This window comes from Pollicipes pollicipes, unplaced genomic scaffold (assembly GCF_011947565.3).
Source record: "Pollicipes pollicipes isolate AB1234 unplaced genomic scaffold, Ppol_2.1 Scaffold_3447;HRSCAF=4054_pilon_pilon_pilon, whole genome shotgun sequence".
Classification (NCBI taxonomy): Eukaryota; Metazoa; Arthropoda; class Thecostraca; order Pollicipedomorpha; family Pollicipedidae; genus Pollicipes; species Pollicipes pollicipes.
The window spans coordinates 18,564,581-18,585,918 of record NW_023596297.1 but is presented as its reverse complement, the minus strand read 5'-3'; the positions used below and the strand labels follow the sequence as shown (position 1 = coordinate 18,585,918).

Here is a 21,338-nt window from a genome sequence, read left to right as displayed (position 1 = left end):
GCATATATATATATGTATGTATATATATATATATATATATATATATATATATATATATATATATATATATATATGCATATACATGAGAGGAGTTTGCCAAATTATTTTCTGGCATAACAGCTCTAGAACCGTCGTGTCACAACTAAGTATTGCATCCACGCCCTGTGATCTTGGTGCAGAGGCGCAGCCAGAGTCTTGGTAAAGGAGGAGGAGGATGGGGAGGGGGAAGCACAGTGCATGATCATTGTTGAAGGTTGACCATTGGAAATCACAGCTGACCGGTGCAAATCTGTCACAGTGGCGCAGCCAGGATTGTCTGTATCTGGGTTTATGTATATACACACAGACACACACACACACACACACACACACACACACACACACATATATATATATATATATATATATATATATATATATATATATATATGTATGTATATTAAACGTCAGACAGAACAGTGTGAGCTTCCACCATGATCCCAAACGAGAAAAGGACTGGGATGATTTAACACGCTGACTGATCACTCATCCTGACTCACTCGCCGTTTTTCGTGAAGGATTCGTATCATTACACCTGCACCCGGCAGCGGCGTGTGGTGGGTGGTATTCGGACTACTAAAGATGCAAGATTTACTACGGATCTTCTACCGGCACCGTGCGCACTGGCGGCAGTCTCGATGCGTGAAGCCTGGCTTAAAAACCGTCTGGGTGCGGCGGGCGAAGACATTGTTTCCAGCAATCAGCGCATTGAACACAGGACAGCAGAGCGAGTACCTACGAAACCAGCCCCATTACCGCTGCTGCTGTTTTCATGCCGACTGTGGGTTCCAATGAGTTTGCATCTCTAATTCGGAGGCATCTCGGGTCGATACCTGAGCCGGTTCAGAATCGACCGCCGTCGTCCGCTGGCTGCGGAGGCCGCTGGCCGGACGTCTGAACCAGGACTCAGATGTGGTCCGGACCGGAGCTGACCAGCAGAGGTCTCGCTTCCCGCCGGTCTGCCGTCGGGGTACCGTGGGTCAGCGTCTCCGCACGGTACTGACGGCAGCGGTGTCAAAATCGCGGCAAGCGAAAGGTGCCGCGGAGACCGGAACGCTCTCGCCAAAGCTCCGGAGAATACCGAGATCGGCGGAAAACTCAACCTAGCCATGAATGTGAGACCATATATATGAATGGCCGAAAACTGGGAGTCCGAAATGGGCCGTGGCAAGAGTGATATTCCCCTTAAAATCTAAGGTGCTGTTGTATTATGCGAAATCATATGTGTCGCACTACGATCAGATTCCACCGCAAGTGTCCCACACCCCGTGGTCGGATCCCACCGCAGGTGTCCCACACCCCGTGGTCGGATCCCACCGCAGGTGTCCCACACCCCGTGGTCGGATCCCACCGCAGGTGTCCCACACCCCGTGGTTGGATCCCACCGCAGGTGTCCCACACCCCGTGGTCGGATCCCACCGCAGGTGTCCCACACCCCGCGGTTGGATCCTACCGCAGGCGTCCCGCGATAACGATCACGGGATGATGAACACCACAGGCGTTCCTCACCCCATGATTGGATTCCATCTCAGGTGTCCTCCTCCCCGTGATCGGACCCTCCCACAGGTGTCCTCCTCGTGGTCGGAACCCACCCCAGATGTCCTCCTCCCGTGGTCGGATGCCACCGCACGTGTCCTCCCCGTGACCGAATCCCAACTGAGGTGTCCTCTCAGTGGCCGGATCCCACCTCACGTGTCCTCCGCTTGGCCGAATCCCAACTCCTGTGTCCTCTCCGTGGCCGGATCCCACCTCAGGTGTCCTCCCCGCCGTCGGATCCACCACGGATGTTCCCCTCCCCGCGCCGGGTCCCGCCGCAGGTGCCTGTCGGCGTGTGCTTTGACAGCCCACGTCAGCCGCGTTCGTCATACCAGCAAACCGTGGAGGTGGTCGCCTGAGCTCCCACTCACCGCTCCTGTTTCGGACACTTTCCGTCCGCATAGGTATACCATGTCCTACACATGGGTGGAGCCAGGATTTTCTTAAAGGGGGTGTTCCACATTTGTGTGGGGTCTTGAACCTAAATAGCCATCTTAAAGATCATCCGGCGCAGCTTACAACCCTGCCGTTCTTAAGACATTAACCCTCTAGCCTTTGAGCTACACACCCGCAAAGATATTTCGGGAAGATTACTTCAAGCTCGCTCAGGCATCCATGACGACATAAAAGCGTTATTCAAATCCTGCCATTTCATTAGCCACGTGGCTCTCAAGGCAAATAAAACTATGATTGTCAAGCCGTTCATATCTGGCGTTCGTGCGCACGATTTCCAGGTATAACGGCCGTCAGTTGGCTCTCGATCAATGCTGTGTAAGGTGCGATGACGTAATCAAACAATGACTTTTCAGGATAAAATTTACTGAACCGAAAGCTATCATATTGTCTAGCCCAGTCTTTTCCGCCTATAAGGATACCAATCGTTGCCGGTGAGCCAATTTTTCGTGTCTAATGCTTGCTTCAATATCTTCAAACGTGGAACATTCCGCTTAAGGGAGGGACCCGGAGCTCGGTGAGCTCGCATCATGCCGATTTTAAACTTGATGTCGGGAGCCGTCTATCTTGAAAAGCGATACAAGTTCTGAGGTTAAGACGATACCCCCCTTCCTTGGGGACGGGGAGGGGCATCGCCTTGTGCCCCTGATCCCTATGCGCAGTGTGGGGATTCCCGTCAACCGAGGAGGTATTCTGGCGTGGCGTACTACATGGGTCCTAAAAAAATCGATGGATTCCTAGCTGGGAATGCACTATAGAGATTCAAATGACACGTTTATGCGGTGGTCTTAAATGCTCTGACATTGACATCAATGGCCTATCCGATACCAGAAGGGAGAAAGCCTTTGCAACCCATTTTACTGTTTTTCTCGGATGGGCTGGTGGGTGGGCAGTGCTAATGGTGTTTTCCCCCAACTCCAGTGATATTGTCCGGTCTCTGGTGGCATCTGGCCGTTGTAACCAGTTCTCCGTTGAATCATTTGGAAAAACTCCTTCCATGTCAGCATTTGGCGCAAATAACCAATGCAGTTGATGCGCCCTTAGAACTTAACTACTAGCCAACCATGCCAGCATATGCTTCTTTTCACGTGGAGCGTTTCAAACTAATTATCCGGAATATATTCTAGCCCTCGCCTTATATCTCAGCTTAACATTCTCATTGCGAGCGGTTGGCCTGACCATGAAATCGCAGAAAATCCCGTGAAACTGGACTCACTTGAAACAATCGTCATTTTCACGCAAAATTGCTGCAGTATGTGTTCAAAGAAACCAACAACTTTGCCTCGAAGCCATGCCGGCACGTTTAAACTCTAAACAACGTCCCACTCAGTCCGGAGATGTCAGATTTAGGCATTACTAGGGAAGGGGCCCACAGTTTTTGATCGAAGCGGCGTTAGTTTGACGCGCCGTGTGGGCGGCCCCACACTTTTTTGCTTTGCATTTCATGGGTAGAATACATACTTTTTTCAATTAGCCTCGATTACGTTTCAATGACGAAATGTACGGTAGTACGTCAAATAGAGCAAATTACTTTTAAGATCGCAATTCAGACCGCCAAATTTCTAGGCAGAGGGGTGAAGCCTGGTTTTCGCTACTCCCGGTTATTGGGGTGCTTTTCCATGAATTGATGGCACTCCATCCTTGTCTTATTAAAGGCCGCCGGGTTTAAGTGGCTCGATTGCAGCTAAGCGACCATCCAGACAATAGCCGCGAAGGCTTCTCCAGCGCGAAATTACTGTCTGGCCTTCAGTCCGTCATTATTGTGGTTTAACCAGTTCGAGCTTATAGGCCTGAGCCGGACTGGTCTTGGATTCCCCAGCTAAACCCTGAGGTGCAAGTGAAACGAGTTCAGTGGAAATCACTCCGCATAACATGTTCCGTTTTTCTCATGTGAAAACTGAGGGGTCAGAGGTGTGGCTAGCCAGTTGCGGCGAGTCCGGCCCACCGCCGTCCAGCCGCCGCCAGGGGGCTGCACCGTCGTCGGGCCGCTCCTCTCGCTCGCCGCGGGCGACGGTGACACGGACCCTGCCCGTCTGCCGGCTGGCCGCACCGACCTTGCGGTGACCTCCGGCCAGGTCAGGCGGCGCCGGCGGCGAGCATCGATCCCGCGCGCGCGCGCCGTGGCGGCGGCCGGGCCGGGGCCGGGGCCGGCCGGGCGGCCGCCGCCGCCGCCAGTCGTGCCCCCTACGTCGGTCCGCCGGCCGCGCCGCGTCGCGCCGTCCCGCTGCCGCCCGCGCCGCCGCGCCGCGCCATGTAACCGGGCCGCAGGCCGCCCCGTCACACCACGGTGCCATTCTAGTCAGTGCGCAGGTGCGAGGGATGCAATGCCTAGCGCCAGACTTCAGTCCTACATTCCTAGTCATGATGCCTATTTATTTAATCGTATTTATGATCTCACACAGTACAGGTAAGTCCCGGCCGGGTTCTTCACCCGTTCTGTCATGTGGTGGTCTGTGCGTTGGTGTCTGTGTATGTTCTCAACTATGCTGGAGCATTTGGCACAGGGCTGAACTTATATATGATGTTCCAAAAGCTTGCTCTTGTGTTTGCTCTTAACCTCATGGAAAACTGAAATGTTGGCACCGAAAAACAACGAGGTGCCTAGACTGGATGAGAATGTGTGGTGTAGCCCCCACCTTCAATGGTTCCCAGATGCACAGTCAAGTGAAATCAGTTTCATTCTGATTGCATCGCTCTGATGCCGTTATTGCGCGAAATAGGCTGTTCGCCCGCGTTGAACAACTTGTTTCTATTTTAGCCGCGCTCAGATTTTTTATCCTAACCGTCGGCAGTATTGACGGGCGTTCAGTTGTGTTTTTGCGCTTCGCTTCCTGCCAGCTAGAGCCTGAATGGATTACATCCAATTGGCGTGACTGATACTGTCCGCTGCCAAACAAGTACGAAAACATTCATTGGTCGGTAAGGTGGTTTGGCAGCGTCGTTCAAAGAATGGACGACTGTGCCGGTGGGGCAGCTGGCTGTGCACCAGATGGTGCCTCTCCGTGGATATTCTTCAGTGGTCGGACTGAGGGCGCGTTTGTCCATGTCAAGTCTGTGGAAGATCACAATCACAGGCATCATGCTAAGATGATGTGACCGCTGCCATACTCACCTTTTCGCCGGTGTTACCCAGACCGCTTTGTAAGCGATTTTGTGTGTCGTAGCAATTTGGACGAGTTTGCGGCTGAGCGTTTCCAACTTTGCAACGCGTGTAGCTCCCTGAGTCGTTGGAATTCCCCCTTACAGGACTCCCTTACACATTCACGGTGACCCCAAATGTTCGCTCAAATAAAGTCTCGAAGACACGAATGATTGCTTCGTTTTCAACTTACTGTGCATTGAACACCCAATTGTCCTGCTTGAGCTGACTAGCTACATAGTGTTTGCTGAGGCAGCACTCACGTACATTTCCCGCTTCGCCGCAAATTGACAGCGATATCGTCAGTGATTTCGTTGCGCTCAAGTGGTATGGTGGTCAATGTCCCTCAACCGTGTTAAAAACTTGTCCCCTAACTTTTCACTGGTTGTGATGCGACAACCATCGCGAAACTCCCGGACTTTACGTCCCCATTCGTTTGCCGCGAGCCAATGTCGCTGGCCAGGTGCCGAACCTGGCCTCCGTTCCGGAATTCAATCCTTCCCAAAGCGCGGCTTCGTTCTGATGCGGAGAATGATTCCCAGCAGTTCGTACTGTCCAATGCAGAGAGCGGACACATCCAGGCAACCACGAAAAGGCCCACAGTTCGCTCTGGCCATTTGGCGGGCGGCCGGGTGGCGGCCCGCGGCGTCTGGCACAGCTGGTCACCGGAGCCAGATGTGTGGCGGGTTCCCCCGGCGGCGACACTTGTTTCCACCTCCAGGAAGAGGCGTTTGTGAATGGCGACATGTCGTCGTAAATGCACCGCTGTGCTTTATTGATGCCCCGTCGGTATGTCTAGCCTCATCGTGTCTGTGGAATGGCGTGCTCTCATTATTTATTGCTCTAAATCCCGACCTAGTGCTTCGACTTTGAATTGCGTCGCCGCCTGCTCGTGTTCTTGATCGACCGGGCCGGCTTTCTCGGTAGTCTTTCCGGGCAACTGAAACACTTATCAAGTCACGAATCGCCAAGCTGTTCGGGGTAGTACCGTGATCAGCAATCCAATAACCGCGTGAGGGGGTTGGCTGCGAACTTAGCCATTGCCGCCAGACCGTTTTGACGGCATGAACTCGTCATGTCGTCTTCGTGGCCGTTGGCGGTGCGGCGGTCCACAGCCCGGGAGACGGGTCGGCGGGTCCCGACCGGCCTCCGCTGCTGCGAGCCACCGCGTCAGTTTCAGCCGGCCAGCGTCCTTATCGACCCGGCGTAATTATAACGAGTCGCAGTTGACCCGCCGTACATCCCCGCCGACACAACTGCTGTCTCTCCCCCCCCCCCGTCCCCACCTGCCACCTCGCCGCCAGGTCGGCCGGCCCGACCACACGGTGCGGAGTCCTACACACAACACCGGCCGAGGGACCCGTCACAGTGCTGGGCCGCCGCAGTGCAGGGGACGTCACAGTTTGGAGACTGCCCATTTACAGAGGCCCGTCACAGTGCTGCGGTCGGACACAGCGCAGGAGTCCATCAGGGTACATTGGCCGTCACACTGGCGTGGGCTGGCACGGTATCCGGAAATACCGCAATACCGGGGCATTTCAAAACTGCGACACTAAGGCCACGAGCGCAGCAGCGGCGCAGGCCCAGCCCGCACAGTGGCTCGCCGACACGCCAATATCGCCAAGCCATGGGCATCATACGCATACGTTCAAACGGCAACTCACGCCCCAGCTCCTCGACACCAGCTAGTACAATAATCGGAAACAAATCTGGATCGTGTCGTTTGAGTTGTTATGCCATTGGGGCTTTATGACGTACTCAGCTGCTGAGGCTATATCGCGCCACCTGCCTCTCACTCTGGTAGGAAGGGCGGGCACCACAGAGAATCGAACCCCGTACCTCTGGTTTCCTAGACGCGCAATGGTTGTTTGAGTTGTTGTATTTTAGCTTTATTTGCTAACGGGAACATGAATATATGCATATATTTACACACACACACACACACACACACACACACATATATATATATATATATATATATATATATATATACATACCTATATATATATTTACGTAATGTATATTGTAGCATCTGTATATTGCCCATCTCAATGACCCAGCTGGTTAGAACGCCTACATTCCGATCCGCCGCCCATGGTGATGTAGGTTCGAGTCGCTTTAGGTGGTCGCTATTTGGCCTTGACATATGTGGTCTGCGGTCGGTGGCAGCGGCCGCGCTGTGGGTCAGGTGACGTTTGAGGGCACAACGAACCGTGCCGAGCATTGCGGCACGTTAAACTTTCCCCACTCAATTCTGCCGTTGACCTGGAATTGCGCGATCGGATGGTGGGGATCAGAGCGCACACTATGAACACTGCTTAGCATGAGCACCACTCCCAGAAATCCACCCATTCAAAAAGCTGGAACTGGACCATTAAACTGTGCATAACGTAACTACATAACGAATCTCCGCGGACGTTTGGCTATGCACTTACGTACAGGAGGGAACACGGAATACACATGCGTGCACGCCACAGCGCCGCACTCAACAGAAATGCGTTAGTCATGAACAATATCCTGCTAGCACATACCACAGGCCCGAGACGCCTAACCACACTTAAGCATCATATATCGTACATCAGAAACATGACACCCAACAGTAACACATAAAGCAACTCGCGTAACTACCACTCTACGACCCGGGACTGACAGGCAGCAGCCCCCCCCCCCCCTCCCCCCTCCTCCACCCCGTAGCGCAGTCACCAGACCAGTAATGCATAAACTTTATATGGCGAGAAGCAGAGCCTTTCAGCCGCACAGAAATGTGCCTTAAATTGGATCATGCAGTACGCATTTTTTCCCAACACCACAAGCGTGTGTTTCACTAAAATACGCTGATAACTTACTTTTATCCCTGCACTCTGTATGAATGCACGCTTATCATGCAATGCTTTATTGATATGGTGATCATGGGATTGATCGACGCGTTGGCAACGAGACAAACTTTGGAAATATACTGCATCGACGAACCGAAGAAAGCCATAAGAAGTCCCGAATAGACGGCCAATGTCATTGATGCTGGATTTTCTGTCAGCATAGCCAGCAATGCATGCAAACAAGCCTAGTTATAAAATGCTAGATATACATATATATATGGACACATAAATTCCAGGAGGCCGATACACACGTACCAAAATGTGTGCGTGCCGAAATAGTTCACTTAAAGCCGAATTGGAGCATTAACATGGGAAAAATCGTCCGAAGGGACTGCTTAAACGTTATGCGGAATGTATTGAACGAAGACATTTCCAATTGTCCACTTGAACGCCGTGTGTTGCTGCCAAGCGCCCTGCATGTGTAAAGCGCGCGGACGCACAGCCTGTCCCCTGACGGTGCTGAGAGGCGCTGATCGTCCTTCGGCGAGTGCCTGAGTCTAATAACGATCGCGTCCTACCGAGCGAACCCACAGCGAGGATGAACATCAGGTAGAACATAGTTGCAAAGCACGTGGGTCGATATTTCACCGCCTGTTATTAATGATGCTCACCGAGATGGGGCGATATTGGGCGCGGACCTGGCAAAAAGACTGTTTATTGAGTCGCACCGCGCGCTTTGATATCAGTTCAGTACCCACGGCTGGCAATTGATGGTGTCCACGGCAGGAAGCACGAGACATTAATCGCAGGAACCCCCGGCGTGGCGCCGAAACCGCCGCCAAACACCAGAAACGCGCCCCGTCTCGAAATAGGTGATACTACAAGCAGTAACACCTCGTGCGAACGCCCCGCACTTCTATGAATATCGGAGACAAACCGCTAGCAATGCCCAAATTTCGCTTTTTACAAGAAACCATCGGTGGCAACGAAGAGCTTCCATGCCGACACAGATCAACGTTTGCTGGGAAAGCACGCTTCTGTGCTCCTGGTGCCCGGCGAGTGAGGCTGAGGCGGAAGGTCGGCTGACGGGTCGGGCTCTCGCCGTGCCCCACAGGCGCTCAGACGACCACCAGGCGTCCGGGCCGCGGCGCCTGATGCCATTGGCCGCGGTGCACGCTTCCCGCCCCGCTGCCGACGCGCCGGCAGTGTCCGTGCGCTCCGCCGGTACAGCCGCCGGTGGCACGCTGCCCCTCCCCTCCCCCCTCCCCAGGTGCGTCTGTCTGTCCGGGGAGAGGGGGGGGGGGGGACGCTGCAGCCAGGCCCAGGCTCCCGCCTGCAGCGTGCCGGCCCGCAGCGTCGCCGCTGCCGCCGCCGACGGCACCGACACAGGACACGCCCACTCAGCGGATTTATTTGGACAAGACGCTTGTTCAATTAACCCGGGACGACGCGGGCCGTGGGACGGGCACCCGGCCTGCTGTGACGTCACTGGTGCGCCCCGAGGCGCACGGCTGGGCCGCCATGGGCGCAGCATCCCTTGTGGCAGGTGTGGCAAGGGACGCACTATAGTTGATTTCCGCCGTACCTGCTCAGAAAGGCAGCAGCGAGGTCAACGACCACCTGTATACCGCCGCGGAGGATGACAAGGCCGATTTGCCCCGTTCATTGGACCTTGAGACCCTTTGATCCGTGATATACGTTGTGATGAGGTGCAGTAACGACGGTTCCTCTGGTAAGAAGAACTATGCCTTCACCTCGTTGCTTTGCGCACAACGCCGTAGGTTTATGCTATGTTTGTACTGAGATGGACGGTGGCCCTTTCTGTTCCCACTTCCGCCGTTCCTGAAGTGGCGTCGTGCTGCTGCTGAAGAATGTCAGTGCCACAATTTTAGGACAGCACGGATGCATCTGCGTAGGGCCTGAATGGCCCCGATTCAGCACGGCTGAAAAAGGGACGTAAGTTCCTTGCAACGTCCTGAAATTAGAGCTCTGCAACGACCTTACACTCTCGAACCGGTGACGAGGGTAACGTGCGAGGGGGCTCTCCCCCCCCCCCCCCAGCACCGGCCTGCTGGAGGTCGCCTGAAGGCCGCGCCCGCGGCGCCCGCTGCTGTGACCGCAGGACGTGCGCCGCCGGTGACACGGCCTCGCGTCTGTCGCCGGCTCGGACCGTCACCGGGCCGCCGTCTGTTGACGTCTGCGGCGGTCGTCCGGTGTCCGCCGCCACTCTGGCTGCTGAGCTCAGCGGCAGAGCGGCCGTCGGCGCCGCTGACGCCGTCGGCTCGCGTTTCAGCGGCGCAGCAGCGCACACGCGGCCGCCGCCGCGCCGTGGACACAGCGGGAGAGGCCGGCCCGGCCGCTCGGTTGCAGGTCGGCACGGTATGAGGCTCGGCCGCATGTCGGCACGGTATGAGGCTCGGCCGCAGGTCGGCACGGTATGAGTCTCGATCGCAGGACGGCAAGGTATGAGGCTCGGCCGCATGTCGGCACGGTATGAGTCTCGGTCGCAGGACGGCACGGTGTGAGGCCCGGCCGCATGTCGGCGCGGTATGAGGCTCGGCCGCAGGATGGCACGGTATGAGGCTCGGCCGCAGGATGGCACGGTATAAGGCTCGGTCGCAGAACGGCACGGTATGAGTCTCGATCGCAGGACGGCACGGTATAAGGCTCGGTCGCAGAACGGCACGGTATGAGTCTCGATCGCAGGACGGCACGGTATGAGGCTCGGCCGCAGGATGGCACGGTATGAGGCTCGGCCGCAGGACGGCACGGTATGAGTCTCGATCGCAGGACGGCACAGTATGAGGCTCGGCCGCAGGTCGGCACGGTATGAGTCTCGATCGCAGGACGGCACGGTATGAGGCTCGACCGCAGGTCGGTGCGGTATCAGGCTCTGCGCAGCGGCATTTAGCTGGGGAACTGAAGAGAGGTGGACGGCACCTGGGGTGGTGGAAACCAGAGCAGTGGCCCAGCTGCCACCCTCATCTCCGGGAAAACTCAACGTGCATCCTGCAAAGCGGCCTGGGAGGAAACGAGACCAAAATCCTCGATGTGCCCTCACTCTCTTTTTCAGGAGATCCGCCGTTATTGGGTGTACCTGAGCTGACAGTGGTGCAGGGGTGAGGACAAACTCCGGGGTGGCTGGAGGGATATGGGGCTCAGTTACCGCTGAGTACGAGGAAGTGTTGTCGCTGCCAGCTCAGCGACCGGGGTGATGTCACGGGCGACACACGTCTAGGTGGCATTCTTGCTGGGCCCACAGCCTTACATAACACACATGATCGCGGTGGTTAACCGTGGCAAGCAAGCGTGCCTTTTCAACTCGTCAGACGAGCACGGACGCCAACTGTAATGTATTCTGAGCTACAAAGCTCTGTCAACTGGGTTCAGCATTATAGCCTACCGACAGTTGATTAAGAGCGTAGTGCATGAGCTACAGTTGCTTAAGATTAAGTTGACTACAAACGGCATGCCGTGCTCACTGACTGTGCTAAACGCTCTCTTGATTGAAACATCTCACGCAAGTGCATGGCATATGCTTAACACCATATCGTGTCATACTTAAGACATTACATGAACTGCTTACAGACAAAAGCACCCCAGGATCTTCCCTAAAATTGTCATGCAACAATCCTGACATTCCGCCGGTCGGCGCGGCGACGGCCGTCTCCCGCGGCGTCATCACACAGCCGCCGTGTATGAGCGCCGTCCTCGCCTCGTTGCTGAGGCGCTCGCCTCATTAGCGCGTGTTTTACCGCCGACCCCGTCAGCCGCCGGCGCTGATTCACCTCATCAAGACCCCAGCAGGTCTTTAAAACACTCCCGCCGTCCGGAAGCAGAGCCAGACGGCGGTGGCTCGTGCCATTGCCCCCCCCCCCCCCCGCCGTCGCAGCCCGACAACCGTCGGCGGGTGGCGGGTCGCCGTCTCCGGCCGTCTCGCCGGGACATTCCTGGGCGGCGCGCAGACGCGGCAAACGCGATGCGCCATGTCGCGTCCGACCGCGGCCGCGTGACGTCGCGTGACGGGGCGTGACCGAGCGCGGAGGCGTCGCGGCTGTTCTGAGGGCGGCGTTTCCCGTGCGGTGCGCCAGCCTCCCACGGCCGGCGCCAGCGAGAGCTTGCGGTGGCTGACGTAGCCATGGCAACCACCTGCCCGTCACCGGTTTGGCGCGTGCCAGTGACGTCACGGTCTGGTGGCGGCCGGGGGACGGGGGCGGGGGGGGGGGGACGGCTGGATAGAGGTCAAACGCGGCTGGCGCGGGGAGAAGGAAGTGGCGCCGCGCACCTGGTGTGCGGCAGGTGAGCGCTCACTTACGCCGCTGGTGCGCCCGCCGCGGCTTTGTCGACGCACGGCCGGACGTAAACACTGGATAACCCATTGTTTCCGAGGGGCCGTTCAACCCAGCCATTTCAAAAATAGCAGTCTGATAAGCGAAGATCACCGAAGCCTGTCGGCCACCCCGGTTGACTTCACATGGAGCGGAAACACATGCGCTTTAGATATCAGTAATCGTCACGGGTAATCGCCTCATTAATAACGTCGGTTTCCAAACCCGATTTCATCATCCGACATAGTTCGTCTCATTAGTTCAATTCACTGCGATTGGATAGGGGATTTTTTCTCAAACATTTGCGTACGTAGGTTTAAAATATATTTGTCCTGAAAGTTGGCACTAATCGGTCCCCAATAATCTTGGTCCCCAGTCATCGCTGCATTTTATCTTTGTCTCTGTCATTAAATCGAGTCTCTGTCATCACTTTGCCATTACTATGCGTCTCCGTCATGAAACCATTAATTAAATTGAGACGCCAGCACTGTTTGCTAACCTGCGAGCGTTTCAACCACACCGCCGAGTGTCCTGAAGCGGCAACCGCATCAACCTCAGATAAATGAGCGTTCATATGACAGAATCGTGTGTGGTCTTCTGGCCTTGGACGTCTTTTTGCCCGCGGGCGGGCATGACCGGTCGAGTTTGCCTCCCTTGTGCACGGACTGATATCCGGCACCCACTCCGTCAGGGGTGCTGCCTACCGAACGGCGACTTTGTCACGTGCCCGGACCAAACAATGAGTCTGCGGCCAGTTTTTGCTGGTGCCCGGGCGAGGGGTAGCAGGGTGGGACGAGGAGGGCTGGAACTAGTGGCCTCCATCAGGCTGTGTGTGGCCTCTCGGTTTTCCTCGCTTCAGTTTTAGCTCTAGAGGCCAATTCAGATGGTCTCCTTTTCTCGACCTCCAAGAACAACTCTCAGCCACTTTCCTTCGGACCTAGCGCAAACGTGCAGCCTCAGCTCCAGAGTTCAGCTCCAATTTCAACTAAAAGGACCGGCCGCAACTTCATGGTTCAGTTCGCACTTCAAGTCTCTTGTCCAGCTTCAACATGGGAACAGCGAACCTAGCGACCAGCTACCATCCCTGTCCAGCTCCAGCTCCAGCGCCTGGCTTCGGCCGGGCCGCGGACACGGCGGTCAGCTCCTATTCCAATCTGGCCCCAACCCCAGCTCCATTTCCAGCTCCAGCTTCAGCGCCAGCTCCAGTATAGTTCCAGCTCCAGCTCCAGCGCCAGGCTTCGGCCGTACCCCACACCCAGCGATCAGCTCCCATTCCAGCTCCAGCTCCAGCTCCAGCTCCAGCACCTGGCTTCGGCCGCACAGCCGTCAGACCTGACATCTCTGAAACGCCGCGAAGTGGACAGCGTGATGTCAGACGCACCTGCAGCCGAGCCGGCCCAATTACAGGCGGCCGGCTGGTGTCCGACCCCGTCACCTGCGCGGGCAGAGCTGCAGCAGCACCGGGCGGAGGCTCCCGCTCGAGCCTTCACTGACTCCTGCGCGGACTCGGCTCATGGACAGCTGACGCCGCCGAGCTAATGACGCGCCGCACGCGTCTCGGCCCGCCTTCTGACCGGCAGATGCGGCGTTTTTGCCGCCCGGCGCTGAACGGCTGTCCACGTGGAGGCTGTGCACACACGGCGGACCGTTTAGCCGCGGAAATTGTGGGCCGGAGGGAGTCCGAGTTTTCTATTTACCCTGTCTGCTGGCTCATGTTACCCAGCGATTAGAGGGTGCGCGTCAGAAGGGTTTCCGTGGGGCAAACGGGCCGTGAAATGGGGTAAGTCATGTGAGGCGCGAGGGGTTTCACCGATGTTACGCAGCCCACTAACTGAAATTGGCGGAATTAAGGGAGGGGAGCGCATGGCAGGAGGACCGGGCGGCGACGACCGGCGCGACCTGGCGCAGACGTGTGTCTAGACCCCAGGGGTAAATTCTAGGATTGGTCCTTTGAGACCTGAATCACACACTGTCCAGATCCAGGATCCACTTTGGGTTCTTTGGACAGTATGCTGGAATCCAGGATCTTTTTCTAATTTCTGCCAAATTATTCCGCCAAATGATTATTCTAAATGCTGCCACGTCATCCGTTAATTGCAGAGTCGTCTGTCGGTATTTGGTGGCGCGGTTACCGCGGCTCCTCAGGATGGTAATCTACATGCAAGCTTAATTTAACATGCCATTCTCAACCGCAAACTGTCAAACTTGGATTACTCATCTGTCCATTAGATGAGTTCATTAGATGGCATATTAGATGAGCGCATCCTAATAAACCAACTGAAAATTCCAACCATGGTGTTTCTGCTCGCTTGCCAGATGCGTTTGTGGTTGCATGTGTCCTTGAATTATTGTGATGACTGTTCGGGTGCTCTCAGAGGCAAAGTTTCGGAAAATGCCTCAAAATGCGCCAGAAACGGTCTAATCGATCACTGATCTTTTCTGTAATTCTGTTGAAGGATCCTTTGAGATCCAAAACATTTTCCCAATTTTGTGGAATGTTTCTTTGGAACCTTAATCTATTTGCGATCAAGGCACATGCCCAACTTAGTGTAGGCGATGCTGTAAGTTGCGAGCGCGAATGCCTTGCGCTATGGGAAGTATGAAAGTACCCACCTTCAGATACAGCTATGTTATGAAAAGTTCACGCTTCCACACGCAGATACTTAATCCGGTGTTTCATTGATACATGACACTCCATTTATGGCTAACGTCAGGTTACAGGACAAAAATCAGGGAAATACCTATTTTTCAATATGCCGATCTACTCGGCTCACGCTAGTTCCAGACTCAGAACCGCTATGACGATACCAGACCCAAGCCAGACAGCCCCTGGTCCCCACCATGGGATCCGGTCTATCCGACGCCGCCGCCGCCGCGCGCTGGTTCGGTCACTCAGCACAGACGCGCCGCCGCCTCCGATGGGTGGGGCGCAGTGGCTGGGTGTCGGTTGCCGCGTGTTTCACGTCAACAGTCGGTTTGTTTCGGTCACGGGTGGGCCGGTCGATGTCGGCGCTGTACTCGGTGTCAGCGACCTCTGCACTGCCATCCATCCAAGGCCAGTGTTTGACCGGAGCGGGGCGGGGCGCGCGCGCTTCCCACACATTTCAATGTCGGCTTGCTCATTAGGTGCCCGCCCGACGGCCGGCACCTCGAAATAGTCGCTGTTTACAAACGTCACGAGGACCGCCTCCCATTGTACACCGGACACGCGTCCGTGGCGCGATGACGTCAGCCCACGCGGATGACGTCACCGTTCAGTCCTCGCGTGGCACTCAATGGCAGTGACGTGCGGCCGTCGGTCAGCCCTGGGCGAGGCGCGTCACAGACAGCCAGGCCCCACACACTGGAGAGGCTGCCGCCACCAGCGGGCCCCAATGGCAGCCGAGTCGGCTCCTTTCACCGCTGCTGGAGACAAGGGCAGTGCGGAGCGGGCGCCACGTGGGTGACCACACTCAGCCCGTTCACAGGGCGCGCTGGTGAGGCGTGGAGTATGCTCCTGCCCCTCCGCCTGCTGTCCTGACAATGGGACGAGGGCGGACCTGCGACAGACAGATAGATTCAGACGGCCTATGTCGGCTATTGGAGTGATGGTTCACATGAGACTGCGGGTGAAAACACGTGTCCATTAACGATAGGCGCGCCTGCGATATCGATCTTTCGGATTTGTCGTCCGCCTGGACAGAAGGCCAACCTTAAGGCTGACATGTATTTTCGAAAAGCATCGACTCGGATTCGATCCCATTCATTGGTCTTTGGTGTGACACTTTATTTTAATGTTCTGATCGATCCGTAAAATTCATTGTCATAAGGTTCACTGAGTGAAATGTGATCACATTGCAATTACGACAAAATTCGTGCATTTATGTAATTATTGTTCTTCCCAAGCAGTCCTAACATTTTCTTAATGTATGGGGAACATATTACACAACATCTGTTATTGATAATAACTTGCTGGCGTTACAGCAGTAAATGTGGTCACATAACATTTCTTGCTATAACTTATTTAGTTCCCTAGAATCCTGAATGTGTGCGCACGATTTCTCTAGCAAAAAAAAAAAAAAAATCTATCATTCAATATCCATTTGTGAACACGACTAACGCCCATAACACATCAAACATAAGCATGAAAGATGAAGCACATCAATTGTAAATAAGAACGAATACTACTGTGTTAGCGGTTTTCTGACTGTCATACCTCTTATAGGTCACTTTTATCCCATTCCATCGAATTTATACACTGCCTGCTACTGTCTATAAAGTTCCGCTGCGTCAATAAAAACACGTGCCTTCCGATGCGTCTACCTTAAGTGACAATGCAGTGCATGTAGTGCACTCATATTCAGAGCAGGCTTGCACTTTTTCACTGCGTTGAGATGACAGGAGACTATCAGCAAAAAGCTCCGATTTGTTTGCTTTCCATTAGACGAAGATTCCAGCACTATCTGCGACGCGTAACTGGTTGTCACTTTCTAACGGTTCACCCAGGCTGTTTTGCTTCCGGGTTGCTTTCGCTGCGCTGAAGCCGGGCCCCCGATGTTCGCCGCAGTGACGCCTTTTGCGCGGGCTTTGTCTGTCCGACAAGTGTCAGAATGACGTCCCTGACAGGAACATGACTCCCCAAACATTGCCGATAAAAATCACAGCTGTGACATAAGTCACCACTCACACGACAGGGCGCCGATCGATTGACCTTTCTTGACAACTGTCGCCTTTGACTCCGCAATCGCGCGGCGGTGGATTGTTCTCCGGTTATCGCCTCGCGTCTCGGAAGAAGCTCTCCCGTTTCCCAGACATCGCACCGGCTGGTCCGATCCTCCTGTTTACCTGCCACTCAGTCGGACTCCGTCTTGACTCCATTAGCAGCACGTGCCCCCTCCCCCACCCGGCGAGCAAACACCGCACCACCGCGGCGGCAACTAGAGCGGAAACGCGCAATCACCGTCTGATAGCGACCGCTAAAACAAACGGCGCCGGTGATCTGAGTAAAAGCAAAGTGGCGCGATAGCCGCGGGTCGCGTCGTGTCACGGCCCAGCGGGCCAGTTCTCGCCGCGCCGCCGCCGCTGTCGCCGACCGGTCCCGCTACCGGTCCCGGTCTCGGTGTCCCGTGCTCCGGCGCCGTGTCCCGGTGCCCGTGCGCCGCTGGTCCCCGCTGTGCCCGCCGGCGCCGGCCCATGCGCGCGCGGCGGGCGGCGGCGGCGCGCACGGCCGTGCTGCTGTGCGTGGTGTTCGCCGTGCTGCTAGCCGTGGTGGCCGTGGTGGCGGGGCATCTGTGCCGATGTCCGGCTGCCGCCACCGCCGCCTGCTCCGGCGAGGCCGAGCGCACCGAGGCAGCCTGCTGCCCGCCACACGACGGTACGCACCTGGCCACGCAGGCTCCTGAGACGGCGCCAAAACAACGGCTGGAAAAGTCCGGGGTCATTAGCTGTCGAGGAAAAATCGTCTGGTTACATAAGTGAAAATTGGCTCTGGTGCTGTCACCCTCCACGCATCTTGTACAAAACTGCGGGTTTAACATGTTTGGCACAGGACAATACGTTTGTCAGCCACTGCTTTCCATACGGGTGGTTGTTATAACTGTTATGCATACTCAGTTACATTGTAAGATACCGCATGTGGTGTGGTTACACTAGAAGCAAGTTTGACTATGAAATTTACGGTTGCAGGGGCTTTTCAATATGGTTTAGATGCGATTATTTGGATATGGTGCGGGTGCATTTGACGACATGATCACCCATACCATTCACCGTTGGGCTCAGACCCGTCTGATCGCCATTTAAATGGTCGGACGGCCCGCAACGCCCATATCAGGAATTATGACACCGCCAAAGTGCCAGTTATTTGGAAGGACCGCCACTGATACCGCCTATATATTCGACCATTTCAAACACAGCTAAGCCGTAGATTTCCTCGCCGCAGCAATCTGGAGATAATATGCCGCTGTCCAAAGAGTGCCGTCCGTCTGGTGGCCCATCCTCCGATAGCTGCGACGTTCTCTGAGGTGTGCGCCCCGCCGACCCGTCTGTCGGGTCGCTGCGACGTACTGACAGAGTCGTCTCTCCGGTTGCAGTGGTGGGCGGTGGAGTCAGCCCAGAGACACGGATCCAGGTGGACCTGATCGACGGCCTGCAGCTCTTCAACACCACCTACCCCGGCGTGACCACCATCTCCGGCCTGCACAGCTTCACCCCGGCACTGAACCTGACCGGTGAGACGGCGCCGCTGCGGGCGGAGGCGGCGGCGCTGGGGGCTGGCGGAGGCGGCGCTGGGGGCCGGCAGAGGCGCCGCTGGGGGCCGGCGGAGGCGGGCGCTGGAGGCCGGCAGAGGCGGGCGCTGCTGCGGGCGGAGGCGACGGCGCTGGGGGCCCGCAGAGGCGGCGCTGCGGGCCGGCGAAGGTGGGCGCTGCTGCGGGTGGAGGCGGACGCTGCTACGGGTGGAGGCGGTGGCGCTGGGGCCGACGGAGACGGCGGCGCTGGGGGCCGACGGAGGCGGCGCCGCTGGGGGCCGACGGAGACGGCGGCGCTGGGGCCGGCGGAGGCGGCGCTGGGGGCCGGCGGAGGCGGCGCCGCTGGGGGCCGACGGAGACGGCGGCGCTGGGGCCGGCGGAGGCGGCGCTGGGGGCCGGCGGAGGCGGGCGCTACTGCGGGCGGAGGCGGGCGCTGCCACGGGTGGAAGTGGCCGCGCTGGGACCGGTGGAGGCGGCGACGCTGGAGCCGTCAGAGGCGGCGGTGGCCGGCAGTGTGACGCGGCGTGGAGGAGCGGCAGCGACGGGGAGGGGCAATCGACGACATCGGGGGAGCTCTATCTGTGAATCATTCACATTGGGCGGCGACCGCGCGCGGCGCAGGTGACCGGTGCGCCGTCACCGTCTATCAGCGCCAGCCCCGCTGCGATAGAGCGGGGCCAGCTCACAGTCTCACACCGGGGTCGGTGACGTCAGGCGGACCCGGGCGCGGAGCTCGATCTCACGGACGACGAACCCTGGCGGCTGCTGTCCTTGTCAGCTACAGATGCAGGGTGCTGGTCATGTCAGACCTACTTCAAGAGTTCAGTGGATAGTCCACGAGCGTTGCTTCGGCCTGCTTGCGAAGACGTGACCGTGTTTAAGTTCTAACACTTAAGTCCTTTCCTCGAGTCCGCGCGGTCAGACTCGTGAGCTACCTGGTTCTTATCGGCGACAGGCGCGTCATATCCGGTGACTGATGTGGACCATCAGAAACAAAGGACTCGCCATTTGCCGGGAAATCCGTCTGGTTAGCTGATAGTCAGGAATTTCACAAGCCGCTGAATGCAGCCCAATACCCCCGTAACACATGCCGATCGCGTGGTCCGCGGGGTGAAAGCATGACGTTTGCGTTTAAACTTAACGTCAGTGCTGAACGACTTCGGTACGCCCCCGATTAGCAAATTCAGAAGATAGATTGGCTTGCGTGCGGGGCTGCTTATGATCCATGATCTCCGTAAGGGGCCCCTTATTCATGCTGTCGAGGCAGCGAAATGTCCACCGCTTTGCCTCTTCCGTGTTGCGTTCGTTTTGCGTACGGAATATGGCACGCACAGCTTTACTTGGCACAGTCCGCCACGCGATCAGTCACGTGTGAGGATCAGGCACTGAATGGGTTCAAAGCCCCTCACACGTCCTCAAATCTATTGAGATCATTCAGCAGGCGATCATGGTACACTGGCGGCCATTCATCCCCATGCACGCCCCCCCCTCCCCCCTCCCCCTCCTAGCTCGACCCCGTCCCGCCGTGAGGAGCCGTATAGCACCTGCGACGGCTCTGTGGCGACACCAGCCTGCCGCCGCCGCCGCCGCCGCCGCCGCCGCCGCTGCTGTGTTTGTAGAATTACTATAACTACGGCCGGATTGATTAACCGGAGGAGACATCAATAAAACAGGGCGTACTGTACGCGTGCACGCGACGGAGCGGGTGGGGGGTGAGGGGAGGAAGAAGGGGACGGAGCTGGGGAGCTGAGCCTAGGGAGCCGCTCCAGGGGTGTGTGCTCATGGAGCTGGGGAGCTGGGCCTGGGGAGTAGCTCAAGGGGTGCGTGCTCATGGAGCTGGGGAGCTGAGCCTAGGGAGCCGCTCCAGGGGTGTGTGCTCATGGAGCTGGGGAGCTGGGGAGCTGGGGAGCTGGGGAGCTTGAGCTACGCCTGGGGAGTAGCTCAAGGGGTGTGTGCTCATGGAACTGGGCAGCGGAGCCTGGAGAGCCGCTCCAGGGGTGTGCGCTCACGCAGCTGGGGAGCTGGGCCTGGGGAGCCGCTCCAGGAGTGCGCGCTCACGCAGCTGGGGATCTCCGGGCTGCACAGATACCCGTGTTTACTTCTTCACACCCGTCTCGATGCATGATGGTCTAATGGCGGAAACGGTGTTTGGCGCCAGGAGAGAAGATATAGTTACCTGTGATTAGCCATAACTCAGGCAGGGGAATCTGAGTGAAATAAATTTGAAAATAAAAACACAAATGTGTGATCGAAAGCTTACCTGTCAATGTAGGGCAACAAAATCAGCTGACCGGAAGGAACAGGCACTTATAAATGCAAAACATGAGAAACTACTATGCGCAGCATACCACGGTTAACAATGCGAGCAGAGAGGCTATTTCCATTAGAATGATACGTTTCGGGACATGCTCTGCATTTCAGAGTATTTATGAGGCGTCAGGTGTCGGTGTCAGGGTCGCTCGTGTCCTGGCGCCACGCCACGTGGCGGGCGCACGTGCGAAAGGTGCCGGCACCGCCAAGGCATCCGGCCTGCAAGCGCTGAGCGTTTTATTAGCGGCCAATGCGCCATTGTCAAACTTTGTCATTCACCTCGGCAGTTACAGCCAGGAACTTTCCCCACCGTCAGCCATTTGCGGTGTGCCAGGATTGCAGCGGTTAGCCGGACAAGTGACCGGGCGTTGCACTGTCTACCTAGCGGCCGCATTTGCAACGGTTCTGGCCAGCTCGTTGTTTCGTTAGGGGCACGGCGCTGCGTTAGGAGCGTCTGCCTACCGGTAATGGGAGCTGGCTCAGCCCCGGGTGT

At 56.6% G+C, this 21,338-nt stretch overlaps 1 protein-coding gene across 1 annotated transcript in view; it reads left to right on the top strand.

Moving 5' to 3' along the window:
- The window catches only part of LOC119092229 (uncharacterized), a 163,245-nt gene that overhangs the window by 24,686 nt on the left and 117,221 nt on the right, over nucleotides 1-21,338 (top strand). Inside the window, exons 3-4 of the mRNA XM_037215203.1 lie at nucleotides 17,554-17,664; nucleotides 18,380-18,517. Of these exons, the coding sequence (XP_037071098.1) occupies nucleotides 17,554-17,664; nucleotides 18,380-18,517 (249 nt within the window). The remainder of the gene's footprint in view (nucleotides 1-17,553; nucleotides 17,665-18,379; nucleotides 18,518-21,338) is intronic.